General features: G+C 46.6%; 1 protein-coding gene and 1 long non-coding RNA gene across 4 annotated transcripts in view; one reads left to right on the top strand and one right to left on the bottom strand.

Moving 5' to 3' along the window:
• SAMD11 (sterile alpha motif domain containing 11) overlaps positions 1-27249 on the bottom strand; it is a 196198-nt gene that overhangs the window by 108679 nt on the left and 60270 nt on the right. Inside the window, exons 3-6 of one of the 3 annotated variants that reach the window (XM_071767379.1) lie at positions 8989-9086; positions 3212-3254; positions 2338-2452; positions 1165-1967 (exon numbers count right to left, since the gene is read on the bottom strand). In XM_071767379.1, coding sequence (XP_071623480.1) covers positions 1165-1954 — 790 coding nt within the window. In that variant the 5' untranslated portion in view covers positions 1955-1967; positions 2338-2452; positions 3212-3254; positions 8989-9086. Of the gene's footprint in view, positions 1-1164; positions 1971-2337; positions 2453-3211; positions 3255-8988; positions 9087-27249 lie in introns of all 3 variants that reach the window. The other 2 variants (XM_071767377.1, XM_071767378.1) reach the window with 2 other exon arrangements.
• LOC139806984 (uncharacterized) lies at positions 1263-6177 on the top strand. The gene is made up of 2 exons (XR_011730431.1): positions 1263-1402; positions 5951-6177. It is a non-coding gene; the product is annotated as an uncharacterized lncRNA (long non-coding RNA).

Genomic DNA, 27249 nt, shown 5'->3' with positions numbered 1-27249 from the left:
TCGGTACCAAAGCTCCCGCAGCCTGGAGAGAGCCGGGGCCGCAGCCGCCAACCCGCGCATCCTGCGCTAAGCTCCGCGCAGCCCCCGCCACCCGCGGGGAAGCCCCCTCGGCGCCTCCCCCCCCTGCTCCTCCGTCCGGTTCACCTCAGTCCTCCTGACTCACCCCAGAAGAATTGAGATTTCCCGAAGGCAGCCAGGAGCCCCGCGATAAAAGAAACAGAAGAGATGAGCGGAGTAACGACAATTAGCGCGGCCCCCGAAGTTATTCCCCTTTTCTCTGGCGATCAATAACCAAGGCGAGGTGTCAGTCACCTCCTAATAGCTCCTCAGCCCCCCGGGCTGACACCTCCAGCTCTCAGCTAATTACGTGTCGCAGCGGTTCTCCTCTCCCGTTTGTATCACCCCCCCTTCCCCTCCCTCCGTTCCCCCCCCCGGCCCCGGCTCCTCGGGTCCCGCCGGGTCCCGCTTCTCCACCTGCTGCCTGCCCCAGCAACCCCGGTGCCGGGACTGCGGCGCTGGCTCGGGCTGTACCGCAGGCAGGAGGGGAGGGGAGGGAGGCAGGGCAGGCTCCCGTCAGCAGCCGCCAGCTCCGCGGAGGTCCCGCACCACCCAGCTGCGAGGGGAACACCCCCCTCCGCCCCGCCCGCTGCTCCCCCTGCCCCCCCCTCATCGCAGCCTGTCCCTGTCCTCACCCGGGGCTGCGCGATGCCGCTCCGAGGGGACCCCCCGGGGAACGGGGAGAGGGGGGAGCATCCCCCAGGCGGGGGGCTCACCCCGCGATTTGTCTGGTGTTCAAACCTCCGCTCGCGCGAAATGAAACTTCTCCCTTAGGAAAGAGGGGAACCCTCCCCACCCCCCACCCCAACCACACACTCACACATCCCACCCCAAGCAACTGCTCCCAGATCGCTGGGAAAACTTCGCCGCTCTCCGGAGAGCGCGGTACCGGGGTGCTGGGTGAAGGGATCCGGTAGAGAGGGACCGGGGGTGCACGGGGAAGGGGAGAGGGGGGGGCAATGAGCTCAGGGTGGTCCTGAGCTCTTACCAGGCACCCAGCCCCCCCCCGTCGGATCCTGCTCCCGAAAGCTGGAGAGGGGGGCGAGGGGGGGGATGCTGAGGCAGAGCAGAGAAGCGCGGGGACCCCGGCAGAAGCAGCGCCTTTACCTTTGTGCCTGATGCTGCGCTTCCAGTCCTTGGCTGTCTCCCTGCCGCTGACAAACTGGAACTCGTTGGGGGTGAGCCACTCTCCCCGGTACCGGATGGAGGGTCCCTTGCTCCCCTGGCACAACTTATTGATGTAGAGCAGCGCCTTGTTCTCCCCGCACTCTACTTCGATGCAAGGCTCTCCGTTGTCAAAGAAAGGCTGGAAATCCGGGATGGAGGAAAACCTCTCCAGCATCAGGTCCTCGGGGAGGTGGTGGGGGTGGTGAGGGTGGGGGTGGTGGGTCTCGTGGAAGCCCAGGTACGCGCGGTGGGCAAAGATCTGGTCGTAAGCCGGAGGGTGCGGGGTTACCACCGGAATGGCAGCGGCGGCCAGAGGGGCGAGATAGTCAGGTAAGGTTTCCATGGGCTGGTTAAAAGCTGCCAGGGCCATCTCTTCCCTGTCAAGTCGCTCCTTCTTGATAGCAGGCATGGTGCTACTGCGCTCCCCGTGCGCCCTCGTCTCTCCAAAGCACAGTGGCTCTAATGTCTCCGGCTCAACTTGCCCCCGCTCTGTCTGGAGTTTGGATGAAATGCGCCAGCAGCAGCAGCAGCAGCAGCAACACAAGCACCTTTGGCGCTCGGGTGCCGGAGGTGGCTGGTATCCCCCGGAGCAGCCCGCTAACAAATCTCCTGGGCTGGTTCCCCAGCAGAGCTGTCTGGGATCCCTCTCCCACGGAGAGGCTAATGTACCGTAGACCCGGGAGCTGCTGTGTGGCTCGCAGATCTGCCCCTCCGGACTAATACCTGACATCTCGGAGAGGTCTCTGCTGCCGTAGACATTATTTCGTGGTTTTTTTTTTTTTAAGGAAAAAAAAAAAAAAGCAAAAAAAAAAAAGCTTATTGATTCCCCTAGATCGACCCACCTTCTCTCCAGGCTGGAGGGTTCCCCACCGCCCACTCAGCCCCCTTTCGCCCTCCCCCCCCCCCTTCTCCTTCCTTTAAACTGACACCTGGTTTATTTATTTATATGCAATAATTAAAATTAAACGCTGCGCCCCCGCCGCCGCTCCGCCACCCCTCCCCTCCCCGCCGCCGCCGGCGCCCGCCGGGCGCGGGGGGGGCCCCGCAGCTCCCCCGGCTCTGCCCGCGGGGCTCCAGACAGCCGGGCGGAGAAGTTTCCCGGGGGCCGCCCACCTTCACCTGCAAAGTGCAGCCTCGCCCCGCTCCCCACCACCGGAGGCTTTATGATCACTGCGAGTTGGGATTTAATTTCCACTCCTGCACAAAAAAAAAATATTGAAAAACAAAACTAAACAAAACAAACAAAAAAAAAACACCCAGAAAAAAAAATCAAAACAACAGACGCCACGGTGTTACGTTACCCATCTCTATGTATAGGTACACGCGCACAGACATATAGGATTTATATAGCCCCGGCAGCTCGTGCCACGCGCGGCACGCGCTGCCCAACCCCCCTGCCCATCACCCCCTCACCCCCCCACCCCCAACCCTTCGTTATGTTGGGGGCTACTGGGGCCGGGCTGCCCTCCGAGCCCGGGCGGGACAGACAGATATTGATCCGTGCTCAGAAGTCAGAGCAGAGTTGAGAGACTCTGACCAAACACGATTTCCCTCCGCCGCTTCTCTAACTTGGCCCATTTAAACAGCCAGAGGCGCCGGCGGCGGGCAGGGGGGTGAGCGACGGACGGCGGGGCCAGCGCCGAGCCCGCAGCCGCCAGCCCGGGGCTCCGGAGAGCTCCAGCGGGGGACACAGCATCCTGCCGGGGGGTGACACGTCCCTCTGGCTGCCTGGGGCCATGCGGCAGAGCTGCCGCTTGGCAGAGCCCTGCTGTACCTTGGGAAGGCAGGCTAGAGCCTCCCTGCCTCCCGGGATGAAGCAAGAGTTAGGAGAGAAGGTATGAATTTTGGGGTTTTTTGGGTTTTGTTTGGTTTTTTTTGTGTGTGGCAGACATGGCACAAAGTCTATGTGAATCTACCCCGAGAGGACAACAGGGCCAAAAACTGTTGTTGCAGAGGTTTGTCACATTGACAAGCTGGAGTTCCTTACCTTTGAATGCTGAGTGGGATTAACTGTGCAGGAAAAATCTTACCTAGAAGGGAAATAAAAATGAATTATGTCTATACAGTAGAAGAAATACACCCCATAAGTCTTACGAGGTGGCAGAACAGTGAGAGCTCTGTATGAGTTCTGTCTTGGAGGTCCCAAAACAACAACAAAAAGTTCTCAGCTTTGTCCCAGGGGACGTGGTGAACTGGCCCTCAGTGAGAAATGGGTTTGCTGTCATGACAATCTGCTGTGACAGGTACCAGGGCAGTTTCTGAGCAATAACAACCCTTCCCACTTCAGCACCATCTCCCAGATCTCAGAGCATTCACAGATCAGGAGAAAGACCACCACCAGCAGCAGCTCCCAGCACCTTTTTGAAGAAACTGCTTTTAGTTTCATTTCACTGGTGGAGAAACTGAAGTGTAAAGAGGCTGAGATGGAAAACATGAGCACTGTCCTCACGCTGCAGGTACACAGCTTCTTAGTCCCACTGTGAGTAAATGCAGGCTAATACAGTTGGTAAAGTCACATCAGTGCACCAGATGATTTGTCTGAGATCTCAGAGGGTTCCCTGCTTATCCCAGCTGAGAGGAACTCTTCTCTACAGAAAGTCCACTAATGGACTGCTTGTGGGACCAGCTATGGCTTCATACCAGTAAACACAGAGGAAACTGCTTCTCTGGGGTCCAGCAGATCTGGGGATGGAATCTAAGCCCCAAGCCTCCATTTTCTCTTGATGCTACTTGACCATGATCTTTGTTTCTTGCCTATTTATTCTCCAGCAATGCAGGCACTGGGAACCCTCCTTGCTCTAATGAAGGAGGCAGCTACACATACCCATCAAACCCTCTCATTTAGGCTTTCAGGCTTAGGCTCTTATTCTTAATGCTTCTGATTGCTCAAGATGACAGGGGAAAAATCACTTTCTATTATCACCTAATGAACCAAGGAAAATGCTTGGGAGAGGCTCCAGGAGACACAGACTTTCTCTGAGAAAGTGGATAAGAGGATTCTGGCTGGTGGTCAGGTGAGACGGCCATACAGCCAGCACTGCCTGCTCTTACCCTCCCAGAAAACCTTCATGCCTGGCATACCTTGACCTGCACTGAGCTATCTGCTAAGGCTTGAGAACTACTTAGGCTTCCCAACAACTCCTCAGACTCCCTCTGACTCCATCTTCTTTGTAACTTGGCTTCATGGGACCAATTGCCCTTTTCACCCAGCAGTGGGTATTTTTTCTAAAAGCCAACACTTTTTTACAGCCATGAGCTCTCTCAAGACAAGTCTCCATGCTTCCTCCAGGAGGGGTCACAGGAGAGCAAATAAGGATGGCCTTTATCCTCCTGGAATAAATCCTGTGGTGCTTCCAGATTCCTCAGGTCTCTGTGGATTGGGTGCACACTCAACTCTCCTAAAAGCACCTTGCATTACCACCCAGTCTGTCAACAAACTGCAGTCACAAAACCTTTCCTAGCACAGAGCTTTTTTTTATATGTCTTTTATTTTAAAGGAATGGTTCTCCATGGGGCATTGCCACTGCAAGTCAGCTCAGTTGCTTTTTACATCTAAAGAAACTGGACTCAAATCTGGACCTAGTCATAAGCAAGGTGAATATGCTGAGTCCTCACTCTGGAGGGGCAGCATCCACTTGGCTGTGTTTCATGCCTGGAAAAAACAGGCACTTGATGCCACTCAAGATACATGTGCACTGGCCAAGCTGGTGGAGGGGTCCAGCACTAGAAGATTAAAGCCTCATGATGGTGGCTCAGCATGAGGTGCATGGCTTGGACCAAGCAGGGTTTCCCCTCCACACATAAAATGTTCTGGCAAAAAACAGTGAAGTTTGAGGGGATTCAAGAGGCACAGACTCAAGATGATCCTATCTGTCTCTTCCAAGCACTAAAAGTTCCTAACAAGCCCCTCTCCACTGCAGTAAAGAACAAGAGCTCAGTCTGGGTGTCTTGAGTTTGACAGCAGAGTCTGAAGTTGTTCAGCTCCAGTCTCTTAACAGCAGAGCTTTTCAGGATTAGTGCAAACAGATTCACCACTGGAGAGCAGATCCAGGAGATCTACTCCATTCTGTGGTTACAGAGAGCCAAGTACATTTGCAAATCCATGCTGAGGAACTGGAGCACATTTTAAATTCTGGGGGCACAAATCACTTTTTTCTGTTGTGTCTTTCCATAGCACCTACCAAAGTGAAAACATGACTCTTCATTTGCTCACAGAGGCACTACCACAGTAAACATTGTAAATAGTGATCATTTTCCAATATTTAGTTCACCACCCCTGGAACACATCATGTTGGATTGAAAGAAAACCTGGATCTTTTATCTCTCTTGGGTCAAAGGTGTCACAGCTGCAAAGAGCTAACTGTGCTGTAAAACATTCTCAAGGAGAGATGGTGCTTCAAGCACAGGTTTGAAAGTGACAAGATATAGATTTTCCTCCTTATTCTATAGCCAGTTCCATGGGCAATACCTTTTCCTGGATAAGCCTCCATTATTCTACCCATAAAGGGAGGGGAAACTTCCTAAATGCAATTTACATGTGTCATGGTAAACCTCGGAGTTTCTACTTGAGATCAAAGCTCCTTTGTGCTGAGTGCATCATTGCAGATGCAGGCCCTGCCCCTCCTACAAGAAAGACAGGTTGAGGCTGGGAGAAGAAAGACACCCAGGTACACATAAAATGACCAATCTGAGTTCAGGAACTAATCCAGAGCTTGTGTCTTTGCAGGATTCCAGCACAGATACCATGTCTCTGGCACCTTTATGCCTCTGCCTAAGCTAAGCTAAATGAACAGATAGAATGTTCTGTTAGTACAGCTGCATCCACAGCACCTGCCCTGATGACCTTGTCATAGGAGATCTGCAGGGGGCTTCCCACAGTCCAAAACTAAAAATACCAGTGAACTTCTGTCCTGTACAGCAGAAGAGCTTAGGTAATAAAAACACTCTTTCAAATCCATTGGTTTGTGTCATTTTCCCCAAAGCAGTTGGCATGCTGAGGCTTTTAAGACTGCAAGTTAACACTTCCTCTCGCTACCTCTCTATCCTTCCAAAGCATTTTCCTGACACTTTCACACCAGTGATGGAAAACAACAACTCTGACCCTACCAAAAGACAAGGAAGGAGACCAAAGAGCCACTCCAGCCCCTCCTGAACCAGGCAAATTCCTGTCTTACCCAGTTTCTTTCCCAGACTCAGAGCACACCAAAGCTGTCTAACAGCCAGGAGTCACTGCTTTGGTCTTCTATTCCTTGCCAAGTGTAGCCCAGCCCTATGCTCACTGCACGTGAGCAGCCAGCCATGCTGCCAGAGTCATGCTCAGCAGGATCAGGAGTGGAGGCAATAGTAGCCCCAGGCCAGATTGCTTCATTATGAGAGATATTTTGACAGCCCAGCAGCAGGGAGGGCACAGGTGAGCATTCAGGGGTGGAAGGTTGGGAAGGAGCACACTGGAAAGGGCTTTGCCTTTGAAAAAACACTCTCAGGAGCTGCTGGGCTGTATCCTTTTTAATCCCCCTGATACAGGGGGATACTTGTACACCAGTTTTTTGGATTGAAAAAGAAACACCATGGAACTCAGAGTTTATTTCTGTCTTTCTTTAAAGTAGTGTCATGGTAGTATGAGCTCACACAACAAACCAGAGCTGTAAATTGTACGTGTCCATGTCTAATCCAGGCATTCTGTCTGCTGCCAAGAGAACAGCCTGGGAGATGCAGGGGTGGTTTAAAGAAACTCTCTTCTCATCAAATTATTTTCACAAATCACCTACTCTACAAGTAGGGAACACATCTTCTGTTCTCTCTCTGCCTTGCTATAGGTGCTGTGCTATAAACAGTCACCTGTAGCTCACAGACCTTTGGATGATGCTACACACAGGGCATGGCAAGAACCTCCCCACAGCAGGAGGCTGCTTGTGCTCCCCTTTGGGATCTGCTGTCAGAGGACCTGGCACTGGAAAACTTAACCAAATGATAGAGAAGGACTGACTCATCTCTCCTCCTTAAGTTAAAGTTCAGGTATGTTGTGGTAACTTGTTTCAGAATCAGCCCTGAGATCTCTACAAAGCTTAAATTAAAAGGGCACAACCCTATTTCCATTAAAAGCAATGGCAAGGTTTTTTCTGATTTCACACTTCACTGTTCTGATTCCCCATAATTTAGCAAGAGATTGCCCTTCTCTGTAAAGGTTTTGGAAAACAGAAAGTTTAGCTATACTCAGCTGATCCCACCATGATGTAAAAAACCCTGATGTAATAAGGCCTTAACTATCAAAGCTGCTGTTACAGTAACCATTCTCTCTCACTCATTAGTTTTAAAGCAAGAGATGCCCCTTTGCAGTTCCAGCTGTTGGACAGCTTCCCCATGCTTCTCTCTGAATTAACTACATTTCTTTGTGCACACTGCAATTAAAATACATCTTTCTCCCTTGTCTCTTCCTCTCTTCTCAGAGGTTATTATAGCTAATTTTAACTGTTGTGAAAGACTTGAGATATCCAGTCCTAATGTAGAAGAATGGCTCCACCTGTCTTTTTTTTTTTTTTTTTTTTTTTTCTAAAGCCTTTATTTTTGTTGCTCTGCTCCACTGCTAAGAAAAACTCACTGAATCAAAAGATGGTGAACTGATGGTTACGTTGTATTAATCTAAAGCTTGGCTGTTTCCCAACACTTGGAGCTCACTGTTTGCTGCTCCACTTCCCTAACTTCCTGCCGGCAGAGTAACAGAAAGACACTGACAAACTGACTCTCCAGGAATCTGCGTATGGCTGGAATCTATTGATGGGTTAAGCCAATAAAAAATCAGTGACCACTGAAAAGAAGATAACATCAGGTGTGCCATCCCAACATCAAACAGTGCCATAAAAGAATAAGCCCTGGGTCTCTCCCTTAATTCACAGTTGTGTACAAAAATGTGGGCAAAAAGAGCACTTTTTTAGGTTAGGCAGATGAACTTTTTTAGTTAAGCCTTTGGCAGTAATGTGTCAGAGGAGTCTATTGTAATCAAGGTGTGACTGCTTTTAATACACACTTAGAAAGATCAAATTAAGGACTGGGTAGAACCTGCCTTGATCAATTTAGGAGGTGCTGAAGTACTCACTGCCTGAGCTGGCTTGCAGCTTTTGAACCCATTAATTAGAGTTAACATATTCTCAAGTCTTTAAAGCATTAGGCATCTCTGCAGAGATATTCTGTATTGTTCTAATTCTCCTTTCTAGACACTGATGGTAGTGTGGTCAATGGCCTAGTGATGATGGGGTTGGCATACATCTCCTCTCCACGAGTATACTGCACCCCACTAGAGAGCTGTGAGATTCCACTGGGAATGTTTCTAAGCAATGAGAATTATTGTTACAGCAGTGTGAAAGTTTGTGTATAGACAGGTGCCAGTCAGGGCTGCATCTCCAGTGCAGTTTCAGACACAACTGCAGCAATTGTCCTTTTGCCACAGGTAAATGTTATTAACGCTGCTACTCTGAAAGGACATCACAGAGAAGCTCCATCACCATGGACATCTGTACCTGTAGGGAATTCACAGTGAAGTTTGTGTTTTCTCTGCAATTGCTTCATGGACTATCTAGGCCAATGCCAGTACAGCAAGGCAGTTGTAACTTCAGAGTTACTCTGATCAGAACTCTTACATGTTCTCTTCTACATGTGTGTTGTTTTTGAACAAAAAATACCCAAAGACAAGTACAAACAGTCACTGGCATGAGCAGAGTCTCCAGTGAACCCATGAAGACAAATGTACATAAACAGCTTTGTACTCACTCCTCACTCGTGCCTCCATCACTCTGAATAAACACTGGGTCAGGACCACATGAAGGCTTCTCTTGATTGGGTTTGGTTTTCTTTTCCATTCTGAATTCCTAGAAAAAGACTCATTCAAGTAAACTTTTTTGCCATGACTACAGTGCAACAGAGTGCTTTAATTAAACAAAAACCTAGATAAATATTAGAAAAGGATAACAAAAACAAAACAAAGGGAATTAAAAAAGAATAAATCTGTATAGAGGCATTTACACATTTGAACCTTCTCATGGTGTTTTCAATTCCTTGGAAGAAGAGCAATTTTCTGCTCTTTCCCCTGCATTGATTCATAGCAAATTCAAGATACTTGTGGACAAGAGAAGCTGCCTGCTGCAACCAGTTAGCACCAAGTTTTGTTTGGTTGTCAGACTTCCAAAACCTGAACTTTTCACATGTGGAGTCAGGCATCCCATTGCTGCCTATTTTGCTTCACTGTGTGACTGCAGCAATTCATATGGTGACTCCAAACTCAGGTTCTTCACTCAAAACAGAAAGAAAACATCTCTGTAAAGCAGAATGGGAAGCACAGCACTTCAAGTGTTCACATTCCTCATTCATTCCTATCTTTGGGGATATATTTGATAATATATATGAGTCCAAGAAGCATTTGGATGAGGCTCTCAGGCACATGGTGTGATTCTTGGGGTGCCCTCCACAGGGACAGGAGATGGTCTCAGTGATCCTGATGGGTCCCTTCCAACTTGGTAGATTCTATGATTTCTATATTTCTGTTTTTCTGAAGTTCAATAACTCAATCACTGAGCAAAACCAATTGTGAGCCATAAAATACCCCAAGTGGCAAATGCAGAAATGTCAGAGCAAGCAGTTAACAAGTAATGTGGATGCCTAATGCCTAAAATTGTTCATCTAAGCTCTTTGGCAAATACTTACAAATAATTATTTTGTTCACAGTGGAAGAAAAGGATTTTGTCTGTCACATGTTTTCTTTGCCTCAGCCAAAATTAATCTGCATCCAGGCATGGCACAAACCACTTTCACCCACTCTTCACACTCCAAAGGCACACGTGCAAATAGATACATTGCCAGCACACACTTGAAAAACTACTCTGTACACTCACAAAATTTGAAGTTTTGCTCTGGGTGGAAAAAATAAAATGTGCTTTGAACACTTGTCACCCATGGGTAGACACACACAGCCAAGTGTGTGCACACAGCTCGTGCACTTGTAACAGATTCTGGGTAAACAAGAGAACTCATTTTCCTCTGTCTTGTGCCCTGAGAAGGACAGGAAGAACTCAAATACCAAACCTGAGGTTCTGTGCAGATCAATTGCTAAGAGACAGGCTGCTGAAATATTAGTTTGGCTTTATGGGAGCAATCATCAGAATTTCAGTCACTAACATTTCAGCCATATGGTAACTTGCATCTCATCTTCAGCAGACTCACAGATGTGCCAGCAGCTGAAGGGGCAAAAAGCTGGGTTCCAACACACATTTCATTTTTCACCACCCGGGAAAGGTTTAGAAGGAAGTTGAGGCCAATTACTGAGGATGAGTAGCAGAGGCAAGAGATCTTTTAAGTTCCTGTTTCCCCTTTTAAGTACTTCAAGCATGCAGACATCTCTCACACATGCTCTGAACCCAGCAGCAATGCTGGCATTAGCCATAAACCACTGCATACAGGTTAAGGCTGCACTGACCCCAAAATAAAAAAGCCTAATCTGCTGTAAATACCCAGAAGCCACTCAAGTCCATTACCACCCAACTTCCCTACAGCTGTTAAGGAGCTGTGGTAGGGTCTCTAATCACAATTAAGGCAAAACACTGATTAGGATGCACATGGGAACATAATAGGAAGCAAATACACAATTGTCTTGACAAAGTGACTGAATGTATTTATAGGGACAGCATTACTTTTAATTAGCCTTGATTTCCAAAGCATTATTATTATTTGCTTAAAAATAATAAATCTTATTTTTAAATTATTTAAAATTATGGATTCATAAAATCATTGAGTGCAGGATTTTCTCTCCTACTGGTACCTGAGAGAGCAGACCTAGCATAAGTCACCAGGGAATATTCTTCAGTAACCCTGATGCCCTCTTTTGTGACATTCCCCAGGACTGCTATAAGAGCCAGGGTTTATCTTCACTAAGAAGTTTACCACTAAAATTACAGAGCCATTTCACACTGCATAACTCCCACTTGGGAGGCTTTAGTGAGAGAGGTACTTTTCTGATCTTATTTGTATTACTCAGCTGGGGAAAGGCATTATACTTGGAATAATAATAGTGATCACACTGTTATAGCTACAGTACTTTAACTACACTGGTACTTTTGTAACTTTTTTTCAAGCAGAAGACCTTCTTTCTCCATCCTGCCAGTATTGTGCCACAGGAGAAATTCTTCTGGGAATACTCAAAGGAAACCCTGAGTGCAACAACAATTTGTAGTCAGAGCTTCTGTGAGACCAGGTGGGAGTGGATTTGTCTCTTCATGGAACAGAGAAGAAGTGTGATTCTTCCTCTCCAGCTGATTTCTGCTAATACCTTAATCTCTAGCCCATGAATGAGCAACTTAGTGCAAAAATCACATCTTTACACTTCAAGTTGTTTTGCTTAAGTTGGATGTACTGCTCATGAAAAGATCTAGCTGCCAGAATCAGGCTTTCAGCATTTGTATTTGCAATGACAAATTCAGAATTCCCTTTCCATTGATGTTCTTGGAGCTCTCTTCAGACTTGCTGCTGCAGTAGCTACCACTAAATCCTGTGAATCCATTTATTGGAATATAGAACTGCAGCAATGAGACACAAACTTATTCCAATTCAAACATCATCTAAAAAGGAGGAAGTAAACATTCAGCTCTGTTGGCCACGAAACTTGAGTGAAAAAGGGTGGAACCTTAAGGATGTATATGGTAAAGAGAAGGCCATTCAAGAGAAGATACAAATAAACCCTAGCAATGGCTTAACAGGAGCTGGGTCCCATGCACTCCTTTGGCAAAGCACTGAAAACACCTCTGGGATTGTCCAAGGCCCTTGCTTCAAGATACATCTTTCCATCAGCTCCCAAAAAGGCTCGGCAGCAACATCTGGAAGCCCCATCCAATTATAAGATGAAATGCAGGAGGATCAAAGAGAGAGTTTCCCAGCTCTCATGAGAACAAGCTGGAGCGTGGGATAATTAGCAGCTTCTGCCTGCTGCTAACCACCTCACACTCATTAACATCTTTCCCTGTCCTTCCCACCTGCATGTGCAGTCCCCTTCACCTCCAGAGTACCAAGTTCCCTTCCACATGTTGTGTCTCTATTAACTCATCTCCAACATCAGCTGCCCTGATGCATGCTGAAGTTTATAGCAGTCCCTTTTCTCCTCTCCCCATTAAAGAGAGGCAAGGGGCAAAGCCTTTTCACTGCTTGGGAGTGAGGGGGAGATAGGGAAAGAAAAAAAAAAAAAAAAAAAGGGTTCAGGAGCTCTGGGGATGGTGGTGTGACACCAGGAGAGAAATACAGCTAAACAATAATGATATTTACTTTGCTTCTTGTATTTCCCCTGTGTCCACAGAGTTCTGATCAGGATGAGAGAGCTGTAATTCACTGTGTGAGAGAAACATTTGCTTGCTACTTCCCACCTTTTTTTTTTTTTTTTTTGAACTGGCTAATACAATATATTCTGCTGCACAGAAGTTTCAAGTCTGAAAGGCACCTTAGCAATAGCAAGGAGTCAGGCTGTCAGAAGCAAGACTGAATTGTGAGTTGCTTGCCCTTGAAAAAGAAATGTGGGTTGAGTGTGTGTCACACATGGGGACCCTGCAGTTGCATCACTGGATGGGGTTTAACTGCCTGCTCTTTTCAGGAAAAACATCAGCAATTGCCCTCTAGCCAAGGGACAGACCAGTACAGGAGGTACAGAAAGCTCACACTGGGATGACCATCACAAACAGAAACAAGACCATTTTCCCCATATGCTGTGGCAATTCTCCACCAGCCAGGGACACTTCCTTCCCAACAAATCAGACCTTACCCTGATGCTACGGTGTTCCTGTCTCACCACTTATAGCAGGTTCATGTCACAATCCCAGACACATAATACACAGAGGGACCCCCCAAGTCACACATTTCCTACTGAAAAAGTGAACAAACTGATGGGGCACACAAGAAACCTGCATGCAAAGAAACAAGAAAGCTGAAATAAGGGTGAAATGTCCATGGAGATCTGGAAAGCACTAGGAGATCCTCAGACAAAAGGTATCCTAGGAACACAGCTCACAGTAGACAAGGTCAGCCCAGAGACTGCATTTGATTTTATCTTAAAAATCCAAGTTTACCTACAGTAACCCAACAAAAATATAATAAATTTAAATAATGTAAGGGTGTTGTCATGTGGATTTTGAGTTACTTTGCATCAGAAACAGTAGGATGAGTGGTTGCCAGAGTGACACAGCTCTGACCCCATCTTTCAGGCCAGACTGTCCACTCCCTGAATATACACACACAAGTTCTTCAGAGGCCACCCCAGGCCACCCTTGTGTCTCCCTGGGATGGCCTCTGAAAAAGACTCCCGAGCTCACAAATAAGGCAGGGATGAGCTTATTTCGGTACCAGGAGTTTCGGCTCGCTGATGGACAGCAGCGGGGGTTGGGATGTTCCCTCCTAACGGTGTCTCCAGCTCCACCAAATCGCGATTAGAAATACATGAGATTCCTCTCCCTCTAACTCAGCCCCACACTGCTTTTCAACATTCAGCCTCCCTCCAGCCCTCAGAAAGCCTTTTTTTTTCTTTCCCCCCCACTGCCTCTTCCTCGCCAAGTACCAAACCCTCCCGGAGCCACCGGTCCCGCCAGCACCGGAGGGCCGGGGAGAGGCCGGTGCCAGCGGGGCTGTGGGCAGGGCAGGGGAGCGGTCCCGGCCGGCCCGTCGCTGCTCGGGAACCCCCCCGTCGGGACCCCCCCCGCCGCTGCCGCGGGTTCCTGGCAGCAGCCCCGGAGCCGCAGCGCTGCCGCCGGGGAGAGAGGTAATAAATAACCCGGGGAGCGAGGCGCGGAGCCCGGCGGGCGGCGCAGACTCTGACCTGACAAATACCCACTGGAAAATCATCACCTCCCGCCCCCGGGAGCCTGGAGCCAGCCCCAACCCGGCCCCAGACGGGGGGTGGCTGCTCAAAACACCGGGGAGCGCAAGAGCCAGCCGGGCCGGACCGGACCGGGCCGGGGGTGGAGGCAGCGGGGGCGGGCAGGGCTGGGGGGGTGCGGGCGGACCCCCTGCCGCACACAGCCACAGCCCCGCACAGTACCGCGGCTCCGGGCTGCCGAGCCCACCCCCGAACCGGGGTGTCCTCAAGGCTCGCTCGGCAGGGAGGAGGTTCCCGGCACCCGCCCTTGGGAAGGGACTTCCCAGGGAGCGGGGACACCCCCTGGGAGCAGGGACACCCCCTGGGAGTGGGGACACCCCCTGGGAGTGGGAACACCCCCGGGGAGCGGGGACACTCGATCCCAAGAGTGCATGCCCAGCCCTTCAGGCTCTTCTCACCTGCTCCATGAGAAGACAGCACCCAATTTCCCAGGGGCAGCAAGGAAGAACAAAAAAGGGGGGTAAGGGGGTGGATAGATGCTTTATTTTCTGCTCTATGCAATAAAGTGTGATTATAAAGAATATAACAGGGAGCACAGCTTGAATTCCAATTGGTGGAGAGCCTGTTGTTAACCATCAGGGAACTATTTATTCTCTAGCCTTACTGATGCTCCTTGGTCAATAATGATAAGGAGGGGGCTGGGGGGGGGAAGAAGTTGAGGCCATTATCAAGAAGCAATCGCATTACAAAGAAGCAGCAGCAACAGCCCCCTCAGAATCTATGATTCCCTTAGGTCATGTCTGGTGTGCTCAGACCACTGGCCACTGTCAGTATTTACCCTGCCTCATTAACCCACCAAACAGGTTTTTTTTTCTTGCCAGCAATGACTGATTTCTCCAGCCTGATGGCAATCATCATTCGGGAGACAGAGCAGTGCTCCCCTGCTGCTGAACCATCTCCAGTGATATTTAATAAATAAATAAAATAGCTGGATGGTTGACCAGCTCCTCAGGAAAAGGGAAGAAAATGTGTCTGTTCATGTGATTCAGTATTTGCTGCTTCCTTCCTCTTAACACATGGTCCCACATACAGACATGCTACAGACGTGTGCTCACTCTTAGGCCTGATTAACTCAAAAAACATTATTATTTATTGTTTGCATTGTTGTTCCATCTCAGAACCAGGATCATATCATTTGAGGTGCTGTACGAAGGACACAAGATGGTCCCTGTCCCAAAAGCTGATGTACTCCAAGACTCAGCTCTATTTTGCATTACTCAATTCCACATGAGTTTTGCCAATGTTCCAAACAGCATCAGCGTCACACCAGGCCAGCTTTAGAAACTTCTGGCATCCCAAGTAGATGCCAGATCAAAAAACCACAGGCACAGCACAAAAACCTAAGCTCAGAGCTTGTTTCCTTTGCTCTGCCACAGGGGAGCTGGTTGTATCTGAAGGTTTTGGTTAACTCCTCCTTTACTCCTCCCTGGCATCGTTCCATCACAGGGGCTCCCACAAACCACACAGGGCTGCCCAAGGATCTGAACAGCCACCAAAGATTATTTATGCCATGTTATACACACAACCTCTGCCAAAAAAAGAGAGGTCTCATGTCATGACAGAGCACTGCACACCACTCACTGCTGTATTCCCAATTCCAAAACAGTTCTCAAGCTTTTTTCCCTGGCTCTGGCTTTGACCCATTTCCCCAGCTGAGATTCACCCTCACTGCCTGCATCAGTCTAAATCAGGGCCAGCAAAGAAGTGGGAGGGTGAGGCATTGTTGTTTTTATTGTTGCCATGGGTTTCCCAGAACACAAAAAAATCTGACCACAAACAACACAAAAAATCTTGCCACAAACAACATCAGCCCCGAGAAATCCCAGTTTTCTGACTGCTTTGTATTTAGGGGAACGTCCTAGAAGCACAGTGTTGAGTGAGGAGTAAGAGAGCAGGAGGGGAGTGCAGTTGTGGGGGAGGATGGGTTTTGGGGAGGCAGAGCAAACAGGGGGTGTACAAGGAGAATCACAGTCACCTCAAAGGAAACAGTAAAATGTTCTTAAGGAAGGGTGATGGGTTCCTTTAAGGAAGGGTCATGGGTTCCTTATTCCTCTGGTCTTGCATCTCCTCCCTTGTTTCTCTGTTACCAGCTGCTGCCTTGACTGGCATTTCCAGAGGAGCTCAAGGACTGGCCCAGCTTTAAATTTTAATGTGGACGAAGTAGTAAGGCCTTGGCCATAAAAAACCTGATGTTTGTACGTTTGAAAAATACACATGCTTTTCTCAGTGAAGACAAAAGGTCTGAGGGAGTGGAGGCACATGTCCTTGGGCTCCCTGGATACTTAGTTCTGAAAGTCTCATTCGGAGACAGCTCCAGTCTCCTTTACATTTCTTTGAAGATTCTGCCTTCAGCCTGCAGAGCAGGTTCCTTCCTTCAGTTTTCTGGTTTGGGGAGCTAAGTCATTCTGTTACCAAAGAAAGGAGAGCATTTTGAGGGGTTTGGAGACATGGCACTTCACTGGTTTAGGTCTGACAACACAGCAACACAACTGACTGAACTGGTTTTTTTCCTCAAAACCAAGTGACTTGCTAAGGTTCCTTCAGGTGAACCCCAAAACACTACTGGCAACTTAGAAAGCACTGCTCACTTGTGATTTACACCTGGGTACCCAAATGCTGCCTCTTACCACTGAGCTGTGGAAATGTCCCTAATTTGTGACCAGTTTTAAGAGTAGCACTGAGTAAAGCTGTTATAAAGCAGTCCAGGAAAATTCCTCCCTAGCCAGAACAAGGATCAGCCTGCTTTAAGGGCAATCATTAAATGAATCTCTTTTAATAAGCAAGATGAAACTCAAGATGCAGAAGAATAAACAGAAGGGAGGAACACTACTCCTTGCTCCCAGCAACTCCCACTGACACTGCTGGCAGTTTTTTCACACTCAGCAGCACAGGAATTGGGGACCATAACCTTAACTTGTAGACTTGGTACAAGTAAAACCAAATCCTTTTGCAGAAGCCAAGAAGAAAGGTTAGAGTGGCTGCCTAGGGAGAAAGTCATGTTTCTTCTTCTGTACAGGGATGCCTGTCTCTTTGCTATGTGATGCCTTCTGTAAGCTTTTGTGGGGACAGAGGTATAAATCATAATAAAGCCATGGCATGGCATATAAATCATAATAAAGAATAATGATACATAATAAGGATGAATAATATTAAGAGGAGAACTGTGTGAGAGAGCCTGCACACAAAGGTACCCACAACTGTACAAACCAACACAGACAGAACAGATGCTGGTCACTGTTATTCAAAGTGAACATTTATTTTTTTTCTCACTGGATATTCTGCTGTCAACACCTTGACCCCAGCCTCCTTTCACCACCTTCCTTTGCTATTTTTCCTGCCCTGCTGCACATGGAAGGCCAATGAATGAACACGTGTAGGTCTGACACTGCTCAGAGGGTCAGGAACTGACATTACAGTGGGAGTTTAAAACCACCCAGCTCCCTGGCAGGCCCTCTGTCTGTCTGTCTGTCTGTCTGCAAAGCTTCCCTTCTAGTTTGGGTTGGGTTATGTCACTTGAAGAAATTCAGGAGCAGGTATTACACCACCCCCAACTGTCCCTTTCCACTGATGCTTCCAAACAGGAGGATAACTCTGTGTCCACACACCACACTACTACAAGAGAGACCATGCCTTGAAGAGCAGCTGAGATCCTCTTGTGCTGCTGGCAGCCTTCTTGGATAGGGAAGACACAGTTCCCTGGAGGCTAGAAGAAACTGCAGGAGATTTTCTGTTACTTCAGCCTCTCTGAGCAGTGTAATAAAGGGAACTCAAAAAGCTGCCACCTAGATAGCTCTAAATATCCAAACTTGTGCTGCTGAGGAAAAAGAACTGGAGGACAGAAACACAAATGGCAAGAAAAGAAACCTCTTTTCCCACCTATGTTAGAACACATAGCAGTTGTAGCAAAAAAATGGGAAGGAAAAAAATCCTCAATTCCCAGAAGGATGCCCTATTCTTCCTGTAAAACCAATGCATTTATGCATAAAGAGACAGACAGGCCTGTTGCTGTCTGCTAGGTAGAAGCAAGGAAGGAAGGATAAAGAGGTGAAGACCCAGTGTCAGGGGCACGGGGAGAGGAGAGAGTTTAGATGGAGGTAAGAGTCTCCTTTTCTGCCCTGTCTCAAGCACCTGGCAAAGACTGTTGGAGCTATTCAGAAAGTCACCAAAACAACAGAGTAGCACCAATAGTAGCATTATTTTTAAATAGTTTTAATACCATGCGGAGTTTGATATATTTCCTAGATCCCATGATTTCTTAAGCATGGCTCTGCTGCTCCCATTCCTAAAGCAATAAAGTGTCAAAGAAAGAGGTTCCTGGGTTTTTATCTCCTTTGTTTTGTGGGATCTTTTTAAGGTGAAGTTGTCTGAAATTAGGAGAGGTGGTGCTGATGGTTCTGCCCCCTGCTTTACACATTTGGAAGGGGGTTTTTTCTCACCATTTTTTCATGCTGGCTGCACAAAGGAAGCAAGTTGTCCTCTCAGCCATGGGGAATCCTTTGCCCCCACACCCTGCCCAGCCTCTGGCACTCCCAAGAACCATTGGTAACCTCTGAGCCTGGCTGTGTCATTTTTAACTGCATTTAAAACCAAAGGTGGGTGGAACTGGTTTGGTGAAAGTCTGTAAAAAATCATAATGACAACAATATGAATGAGGCTTGTAAAAAGTGAGAGAAACCTGACACAAAGGAGAAGCTGGGAAGCCAGGCCCCCCCCACTGCAGGAAAACCAAACACAATGCCATAACCCATGGGCATCTGTTAACACAACCTGAGAAGATAACAGCAGCACCACAAGAGGTTCTCCACCTGGAAAACATCCCCGTGTGCTTATCTGCAACTGCAAAATCAGACTCAGGAGAGCAATCACAATTCTAATATGAATTTAGTTTTCTGAATTCTCAAAGTTAGAAAATACCAAACTTACCCCTACCACTGTTTGACCTTCAGGGTGTCACCACTCAGCTGGATGGGTGCAGGGGAGTTTGCCACCCATCCCACAACTCATCCCCTCTTTAATGAGGCAGGTGATAGAAGTGAAAGTTTTAGTTCCGAATTCTGCTAATTGCAGAGCTGGATTAGTGCTCCAGTTTTACTCTATACAGTTGTGTTTGTCAATGTGCAGAGAAGGAGGGAAATAAATATGTTTTTGAGAGCTTCAGGGCTAGATGCTAAGATCAGCCTAAGAAGCAAGTTTTCTAGTGCTTAAACTGCACAGCAATCCTTCCTGTGTCCTTCTCCATTACAGGTAGATTTGGAATTCTCAGGTCCTTGCAAAAACTGATTAATCTATTACCTGTAGATTAGCCTAAAGGGTTTCAGTCAACTGATTCTCCACAAGAGCTTTACTAGAAAAACCCAGGGATGACTAAATTGCTTGCATATCTGATTAGCCAACAGAAACAGGGTGGATGGGTTGGTGGATGGTTGGAGTTGACTAAACTGGGGCTAGAAACACCCAAAAATTATTTGCTGGCTGAATTAGCCAGTTCCATTTCAGGTCTGATGAAACAGGCTTCCCAGACACTGAATATTAGCAACAGGAACAGCACAAGGGAAGGACTGCTTAGCCTGTTAAATGTGTATTTAAAATGCTGATAGCCCACGTTGAGATCCAAGGAAAAATGTATTTATCATTATTAGTAACAATAATAGAAATAAAACCAGTTTTAATAGCGTGCAGGGTTTGATGCATTTCCCAAATACAAGGATTTATTAGTTTAAAGCCTGTGTATTTATTTGTTTCTCTCTCTCCAGGCCTCCCCCCCTTTTCAACAGTCTTGAATTTTTAATGCACACTGTTTCTAATGTCAGCCGTTTTTCTTGTAAAGGTTTTTTGACATAACTTTATATGGCTACATCCTTTTGTTGTTGCCATTCCCCATCCTTGTTAGAGGTTCCACTCCCCTAATGAAGCTCGTCTCCTGCCAGGATAATAAAAGAAAATAGATACAGAGCTGAAGTGGGGCAGTGAGAGGTGTGTGCATGTGTGTGTGTCTGATTAGAAATAAGGGTGACACAAAATAAATGCAGTAACAGCCTGGTCTCCAAGGACTCCCCAGGCTGTCCCCAAGAGCTGCAGTCCCTACATATGGCTCTCTGTGTGTGTGTATTTGGATGTATACACACCCCTACTTTGTAGGGATCTATTTGCAGACATTGTCTGTACAGATCTCATTTTCTATACACACACATTGATGATGTGGAAGGGCACATTTGGAAGATGTATACTGCAAAAGAGAGAAGTAGGGGATGTTCTGCCAAATTAAAAAAAAAAAACAACAAAACAGGACTCAAAGTAGATCAGTGATATCCTAGTCCCTAAATCTTGGGGGTGTCCTTTTAGTGAGTTTCCCAGTAACAAATTAGTGATTAAGTGATGGAGGTGGTCAGTGATTACACTTGTGTTACAGAATGATAAGGAAGAAAGAAAATAGGGCTCCTAGGGACACAGAACTAGGAAGTGGCAGAGTCAGGGAAAGACATGAGGCATTGTGACACCCTGGTCCTCTCTCTGATATACAACATTGTCTGCTCAATGTTAATGCATGCTAAAGGCTATGCAAGACCTCTGTGGCAGAACAAACCTCCAAACTACTCTGAGAAGCTCAGTCACTATAAGTTAGTATTAATTAGTCCAGACCTGTAATTTATTTTTTTTAACGGGAAGAAATTTTTAAAAGGCAATGAAACACAAAGCTAAAAAAAAATAAAATGAACTGCCATTTCAATTTATCCTTCATTCTATATTCCTGCCTGGTGCAGAATGCCAGCAATATTATTCTTCTGTTCCCACAGTGGTGCCTCAGACAGCTGCCTTTCAGTGCTGAAGGCGTGGAACATGCACACTGCCTGCTGCTCTTTGGATGCCTCCCCAAAGGTGCTGGGAATCAGGCTTGGTTATTTCAGCTGAAAACTCCAGTTTGCTAGCCCAGCAATTGCTGGGATCCAGCCACGCTGCTCAGTCTGGTCCTCCAGATACAACAGAACTCCCAGAAACAGCAAAGCTTCCCCAGCAGGCAGGATCCTGCCTCTCCTTTCAGATATGGTTCAGGCACTCTGCAGCACAAATCTCATTTTGGTTGTCTGGAACAAGAGTGAGGATGGGGCTGGCTATTGGTCCCTCTCCTTCCCATAAAAGAGAGCACACAGTGGAAAGCAGTAACTGGAGAGCAATAGTTCCTCTGCTGGAAATGCTTCTTCAAAAGCTGTTAGTCTGAAATGTTGAAAAGGGTCCAGCAATGTACATGAATGTGCCCTGGGCACAAGGACACCCTTACAGATCACTGCTCCTCTTGGATGCTTCAGAAAGCCAGATACCTACTACACACATGTGCAGCAGTATTATTTTGGGGACCATTTTATTACACATTCCACAGACACAAGGACTGGTCTCTAGTTGAAATAACAATGAGGAGAAGAATGTTTTGTCTTGTTTCCAGTGGGATATCCAGATTTTAAGCACATGAGACACATTAACATGAGGAGAACCTCTACATACTTGTGGCTTGCAACATCTGAAATATTTACAGCTCTCCACAGCTCTACTCAGTTGGCTGTAGCATTGCCACACACTTTAGGACTTGAGAAAGCTCTGTCTATTTCTTCCTATCAGACCAATTCTAAAATTCAAAAACCAGAGCCATTATGTCTTGGCTTAGTTTACACACTAACCCCACACAGAAATGCTTAATTGAAATTTCAGGTGGAAATTAATCTAGTCACCTCTTGTTCCCTAATGGATTTTTATCTACTTCTCCACACCGTGACTATTTCTGGCATGGTAAGTGATGTCTGGTTTAAAGAAAGCCATAATTATGAGGTCTGCAGGGAACTGTAGGTCAAGAGAGAGACGCAATGACAGAGCTCTCACTAGACCAGAAAAACAGGAACAACGAGGCTGCAGGAACAGTGACAGATCAGGAAGGAAAATACTTGCCTCATGCAAGACCTGGCTCAATTTTGTCCTTTTCAAGCTGTGTTTTCATAGCTATGGAAAACATCCAACTAATTTTTATAACTAGAACACCATTCACTGTCCTCCTTCCAAAAATTCTGGCTGGAAATTCCAAGCTCAAACCAGGAACACTGCAAACTGATGGGGTAACACAACCAGTAACTTTTTGTCATCAGAATCCAGAAAAACAAACTGGAGTAGAAGCAAAGGGCAGCTGAATCTAGGCATGGTTTTAAGGCAGAATAAAAATATTGGCATGTCATTGCATATGTGTGAGCATGTCTCTGCATTTGTGTTAAAACCAAACAGGTCACAAGGATCAAGACCCAATATTGACACAGCCTGGAGATCACCAAGCACTGGGAATGATGAAGAACCATTATTTCTGTAAAAGGACAGGTCAAGTTCTATGAAGTACAACCAGTTTTGACAGAGCACAGTAATCAGCAAGATCAATAGACTGCTTCATGAAGTGGGGAATCCAAGCTCCAGGATAAATGTGGCTCCTGGTGTAAAAGCATACCAAAGAGGTAAGCTCTTGGCTGATTTTCTCCATAATTTGCTAATGCCAGACAGAAAACACAAGTCAGACCCTCATACATGGCATGACACTGCAACTCAAAACATCTCTTTTTAATCCCAAACTCTGTGCCAGCCCCTCAATTCCTGCTCTATAGTTCCTGGTCCTGTGGGAGACACCTCAGAACAACGAGGTTGTGCAGCACCATTGGTTTCTCTCTTTCTTTCTCACAGACACAGCCTGGAAATCAAGCTAGGAGGTGAAGCCACAGACAGTGCCCTCTGGATACTGCAGATCTTCCTCTGGGATCACAATGACCAATGCAGAACCAGTGTTCTGTTCCTACAACCCCCACTGAACAACCATTCCACAGGGGCCATTCTTTAGTGCTTGTGTGGAGCTTTAAGCCCATGTGTGGAGTCTCACAAGCTTTACAACAGTGTCTGAACACTTCAGGTTTCTTCCAAGAGAAGTGGAAGCCACTTTGGTGCTGAATAACCCAGATGCTTCCTGAATGCTTCAACAGAAGCAGCATACTGGAGAGGCAGGAATGGGAGGCTTATCTAACCAAGAGTAATTACAGAGCCAGCACTGAAGCCACTGTGCCACAACCAGAAAGGAAGATAAAATCCCCCTGCCACAGGCACCCCACAAATTAATGTCTGATGCATACTCCTTTTTTTGCACCATCCCAGATAAAACCAGGGGCACCTTTTCCCAAAGATGGCAGGATTCTAGATCTGCATTATTTTGAATAATGGAAACATCATAATGTTAGCACAGACTCAGCTCATCAATTTCCTTCCTCTACTGACTTTGAACAGGAAACTTAAAGCCATACACCATAAACTCTGAAGAGTGAAGATCTCCAGAGGATACAAAAATGTAAGTGGGACCTATCTTGAGCCCAAAGCTCACAGCTCCTCTTTGTAACAAACCTGCACACTTACTGTCTTTCTGGACAGCATCTAACACACAACCAGCTAACAGTGATAGTAAATCACAGCACCAACAGCCCACCATGTCTTACACCCAGCAAGGTGTGCCTGTGTGAATGTGCTCTTGAAAAGCTTTTTTGATATAAAAGTGAACAGACCTCCTGAGACCTCCTCCAAATCAAAACCAGAATGTCTGTCCCAAGGCAAGTTTTGATCAAGGAGAAAAAAAAAAAGTCACGAAAACCACAGTGACATTAAGACAAAACTATTGGTTTCACACAAATGGACTCCTGGGTGGCAGTATGAAGCCAAGAAAAGAAAGAATGGGTCTTTCATGGATAGATGGATCACAGGAGGGGAATATGCTACACAACCAGCAGTTCTGAAGGAAAGATGGTATTTTTCCCTTTGGCTCTCCTGAACAGACAATGGGACCAGCAATGTTACAATCTAAGAGACAATGAGCACAATGGAGAAGCACGGTGACACTGTCTGCAGAGCAATTATTTAAATTGAGAGATTCCATATCAATTTATCTGGGGGGGGGGGAGGGCAGAATTTGTTATTGTTGTTTATTTTAATTGAATTCCACCAGGAGGGCAAAACCCAGCCCTGCTGAAAATACCCCATTCACAGAGATGCTAAAGGACACCCAGCAGGTTCACAGCCACTGCATAGCATATCCCATCCTTCTATGATTTTAATGCTTAGGAGGTGCAGGCTGTGCTGTATTAATATGCAAAGTGTGCCTGCCTTCCCAATTAAATGGAAAATGCTATGATTAAAGGCAGTCAGAAGATATTAGATGGATAGTGCTGAACTACGGGCTTTATTTCTTACACACAGAAGCCCCACAGGAGTGCTGATGGAGTACATGCCAGGGAGATTACCCAAGGCAAAACAGAGCTGCAAAAGGGAAAATGCTTGAATACATAGAGGAGGAAGAAAATGAGGAAGCTGTTTATGGGAGAACTGAATTAACACAGTACCTCATCCTGGTCTCTCAGATACAGGCCCTTTTAGGGGGAAACCAAACACCACTGCTCACAGAAGTCAAATTTTGAGGAAGAAAGTCTCACAAGCTGAGTCAACCACAGAACTTCACAATTCCTAGCTGCACAACCCTGAGGCAAAGCTCAGAGGGGACAGGGCTTTCCTATGGCCTCTCTTTCCTTGTTAGCATCAGCCTGCTCTCTCCTACCACATCTCTGAGATGGGAGAAGAAAAAGCAGGAGAGAAGTATAGCATGCTGGATGATCTACACTTAAACCCATGAAGATGAGTAGATAAAAAAGGAAACATTAATAACTGATTGGAGAGCTCCCTTTGCCTTGCTGTGAAGGGCTCACCCTAAGCCACCCACATAGATGTGACCCTCCTGGCTCTGCTCTGCAGCTCAGCCCCAGGCCATGGAGCCAGTTCTCCTCACTTACTCTTCCTTCCTGTCTCTGAATGCTGCTGCACCCTGTCACCAACAAACTCTGTGCTCGTGTTTCATCACTTGCATTTAATTAAAAGAGATGGCAAAGTCAGGTATATTTATGGGGACTTCTAATCCTCACACTCACATTTTCAGTTGCCATGGGTTTCCTTCCAGAGTTTGCTCTTTCTCCCCCCCACCTAACGTGCACCAGAACAAAGTCTAATAAATTGGGCTGTGTAATTGGCTGTATATTTTAGGGGTCCATCTATCCTAGTGCTGCAAAAACAGAGGCCTTCCAAAAATTACTATAAGGGCAGAAAACCCCAGGGGGAGAGAGTCCAAAGTGCTTTATTTTCTCAAATGACTGCTGGTAAATTGTTACAGGTACAAGGCTGGAGTGCTGAGCAGCACAAAGCCAGAGCCAGTGGTAGCTGCAATGTCACAGTACAGCACCTGAAATTGCACCTTTGTCCAAAACCAGTTTGTTGTCCTGCTTTGCCTGTTTGAGGGCAATAAAACCACTACAGGGGCTAAACAGAGGGCACTGCCTGCCCAGTGTGCAGTTCAAGTGAGGTACAGATGCCTGATGTATATTAATGCCATAACTCTTCAGGTTCTAGCTCTGCTTTCACCTGCTTTCACCAAACACACCAAAAGGCCCATAATACTCTTTAAATGAACCATTTCCACCACAGGCTCTCCTAGAAAGGATAGAAAAATGTCTCCTCATTTTGAGGGATACATAGCTTTAGCTGGTTTTGTCTATAGGGGGGGATTCCTTTTAGCAGCAACATGTCCCCAAGTGAAGCTGCACATGGGAAGGGACACACACTACTTGTAGGCTGCCAGCTTAGCTCCAACATGGGTAATGATGGTGCACACTGGACTTACCCACTGAAGTGCAGAGCTGGTGCTGACAGGTAGAATGCAAAGCATTGGAGTTTGCTGTGTTGGAGGCAGCCCACACTGCTGTCCATTCAAACCCTTTTGGAGGTAAAGAGAAAATATTGGTTTGCAGGAGCATGAGATACTTGACTTTCTTTCCCCCTCCATGTGCTACTGGACTATCATACAAGTGGGGACTCTTAAAAAGGTGGCATTTATCTAAATGAAAGCACTGAGGATATATGGACATGGAGTGCTGTACTGGAAGGGGTGGCTCCATTCAAAATATTAGATACACTGCTAGCACCTCCAGGTCATCACAGGACTCAGTTGTTTTCTACCATAACCTGCAAAGAGGAAATGTGCATACACAAAAAAATATCTGACCTGTTCTACCAGCCTGTGGGATGACACATCTCTATTACAACCACAGGAATTGTCCATATGGAATGAAAGGCGGGCTGGTAGCACCACTCTGAACATGTTCAGCACTTAACAGGATTTACTGGTTGAAATCTTCCCTGAAATGTTTCTGCATGAGTCTCCACAGCTGCTATCAGCAGAGTCTCCCCTCATATCCAAATTCCCACCAACACATAGGGAAGGGGGGATTTGAAAATTCTGAATCCAAATAAAGCATTGGAAAACAAGGGGGGGAGAACTCAGATTTCCTGCAGGCTTCTCATTGAAGTAAAAGAAGAAGACGACGTAAGAAAAGAGGAGGGAATTCTATGAAGTTGGTACATACCTGCCCCCTCACCCTGAAAACACACAGAATTATGGCCAAATGTGTATGCCTGAATGTCACTGCACAAATTCCTCTATTTTTCTATAATTTCTCCATGATCTTAGCAGAAGTTAACACCCCTTAATTCACAGGTTTCCATATTCTAACTTTTTGTCCAATGTTAATGTTATTTAAATGTCACCTTATAATTTTTTTTTTCTTCTCTCTCCTGTGACTTTCATACTGGGTTTCTTATTTCCCTCTGTTTGTTTTTTTTTTTAAGAATAGTTTATTAAGAAAAGCTGACTGTACCTCCACTCCATCTGCTGGAGCAGCACTGATGAATAAAAAACCCACCTCACAGGAGACAGTTTTATTCTGTTGGTCGGAAGTCTGCCAGCCCAATTTATGATTGGACATAAGATCTCCAAATCTGAATTTATGTGTTGTAGCATAACGACAGGTCAATGAGATTAAAAGTATGTTCATGAGAGAGCTGTAAGGCAATTTGAGTTTCATGGTTCTGTGGTGATTGGGCATTCAGTCTAAGAAAACCTGTGTTAATAAAACCCTTGCAGTCCCCAGGAACAATCTGCACATTATTCATTATTGCAGCCTGCCTGCAGTCACCTTCACCCCCTCACCATAAAGAAAGAGGAAAGAGAGGGAAAGCAACACTCTCCC

The sequence above is a fragment of the Heliangelus exortis genome, chromosome 23 (assembly GCF_036169615.1).
Source record: "Heliangelus exortis chromosome 23, bHelExo1.hap1, whole genome shotgun sequence".
In the NCBI taxonomy this organism is placed as follows: domain Eukaryota; kingdom Metazoa; phylum Chordata; class Aves; order Apodiformes; family Trochilidae; genus Heliangelus; species Heliangelus exortis.
Note: the sequence above shows the minus strand (reverse complement) of the source record. Positions and strands in the feature narration are given on the sequence as shown.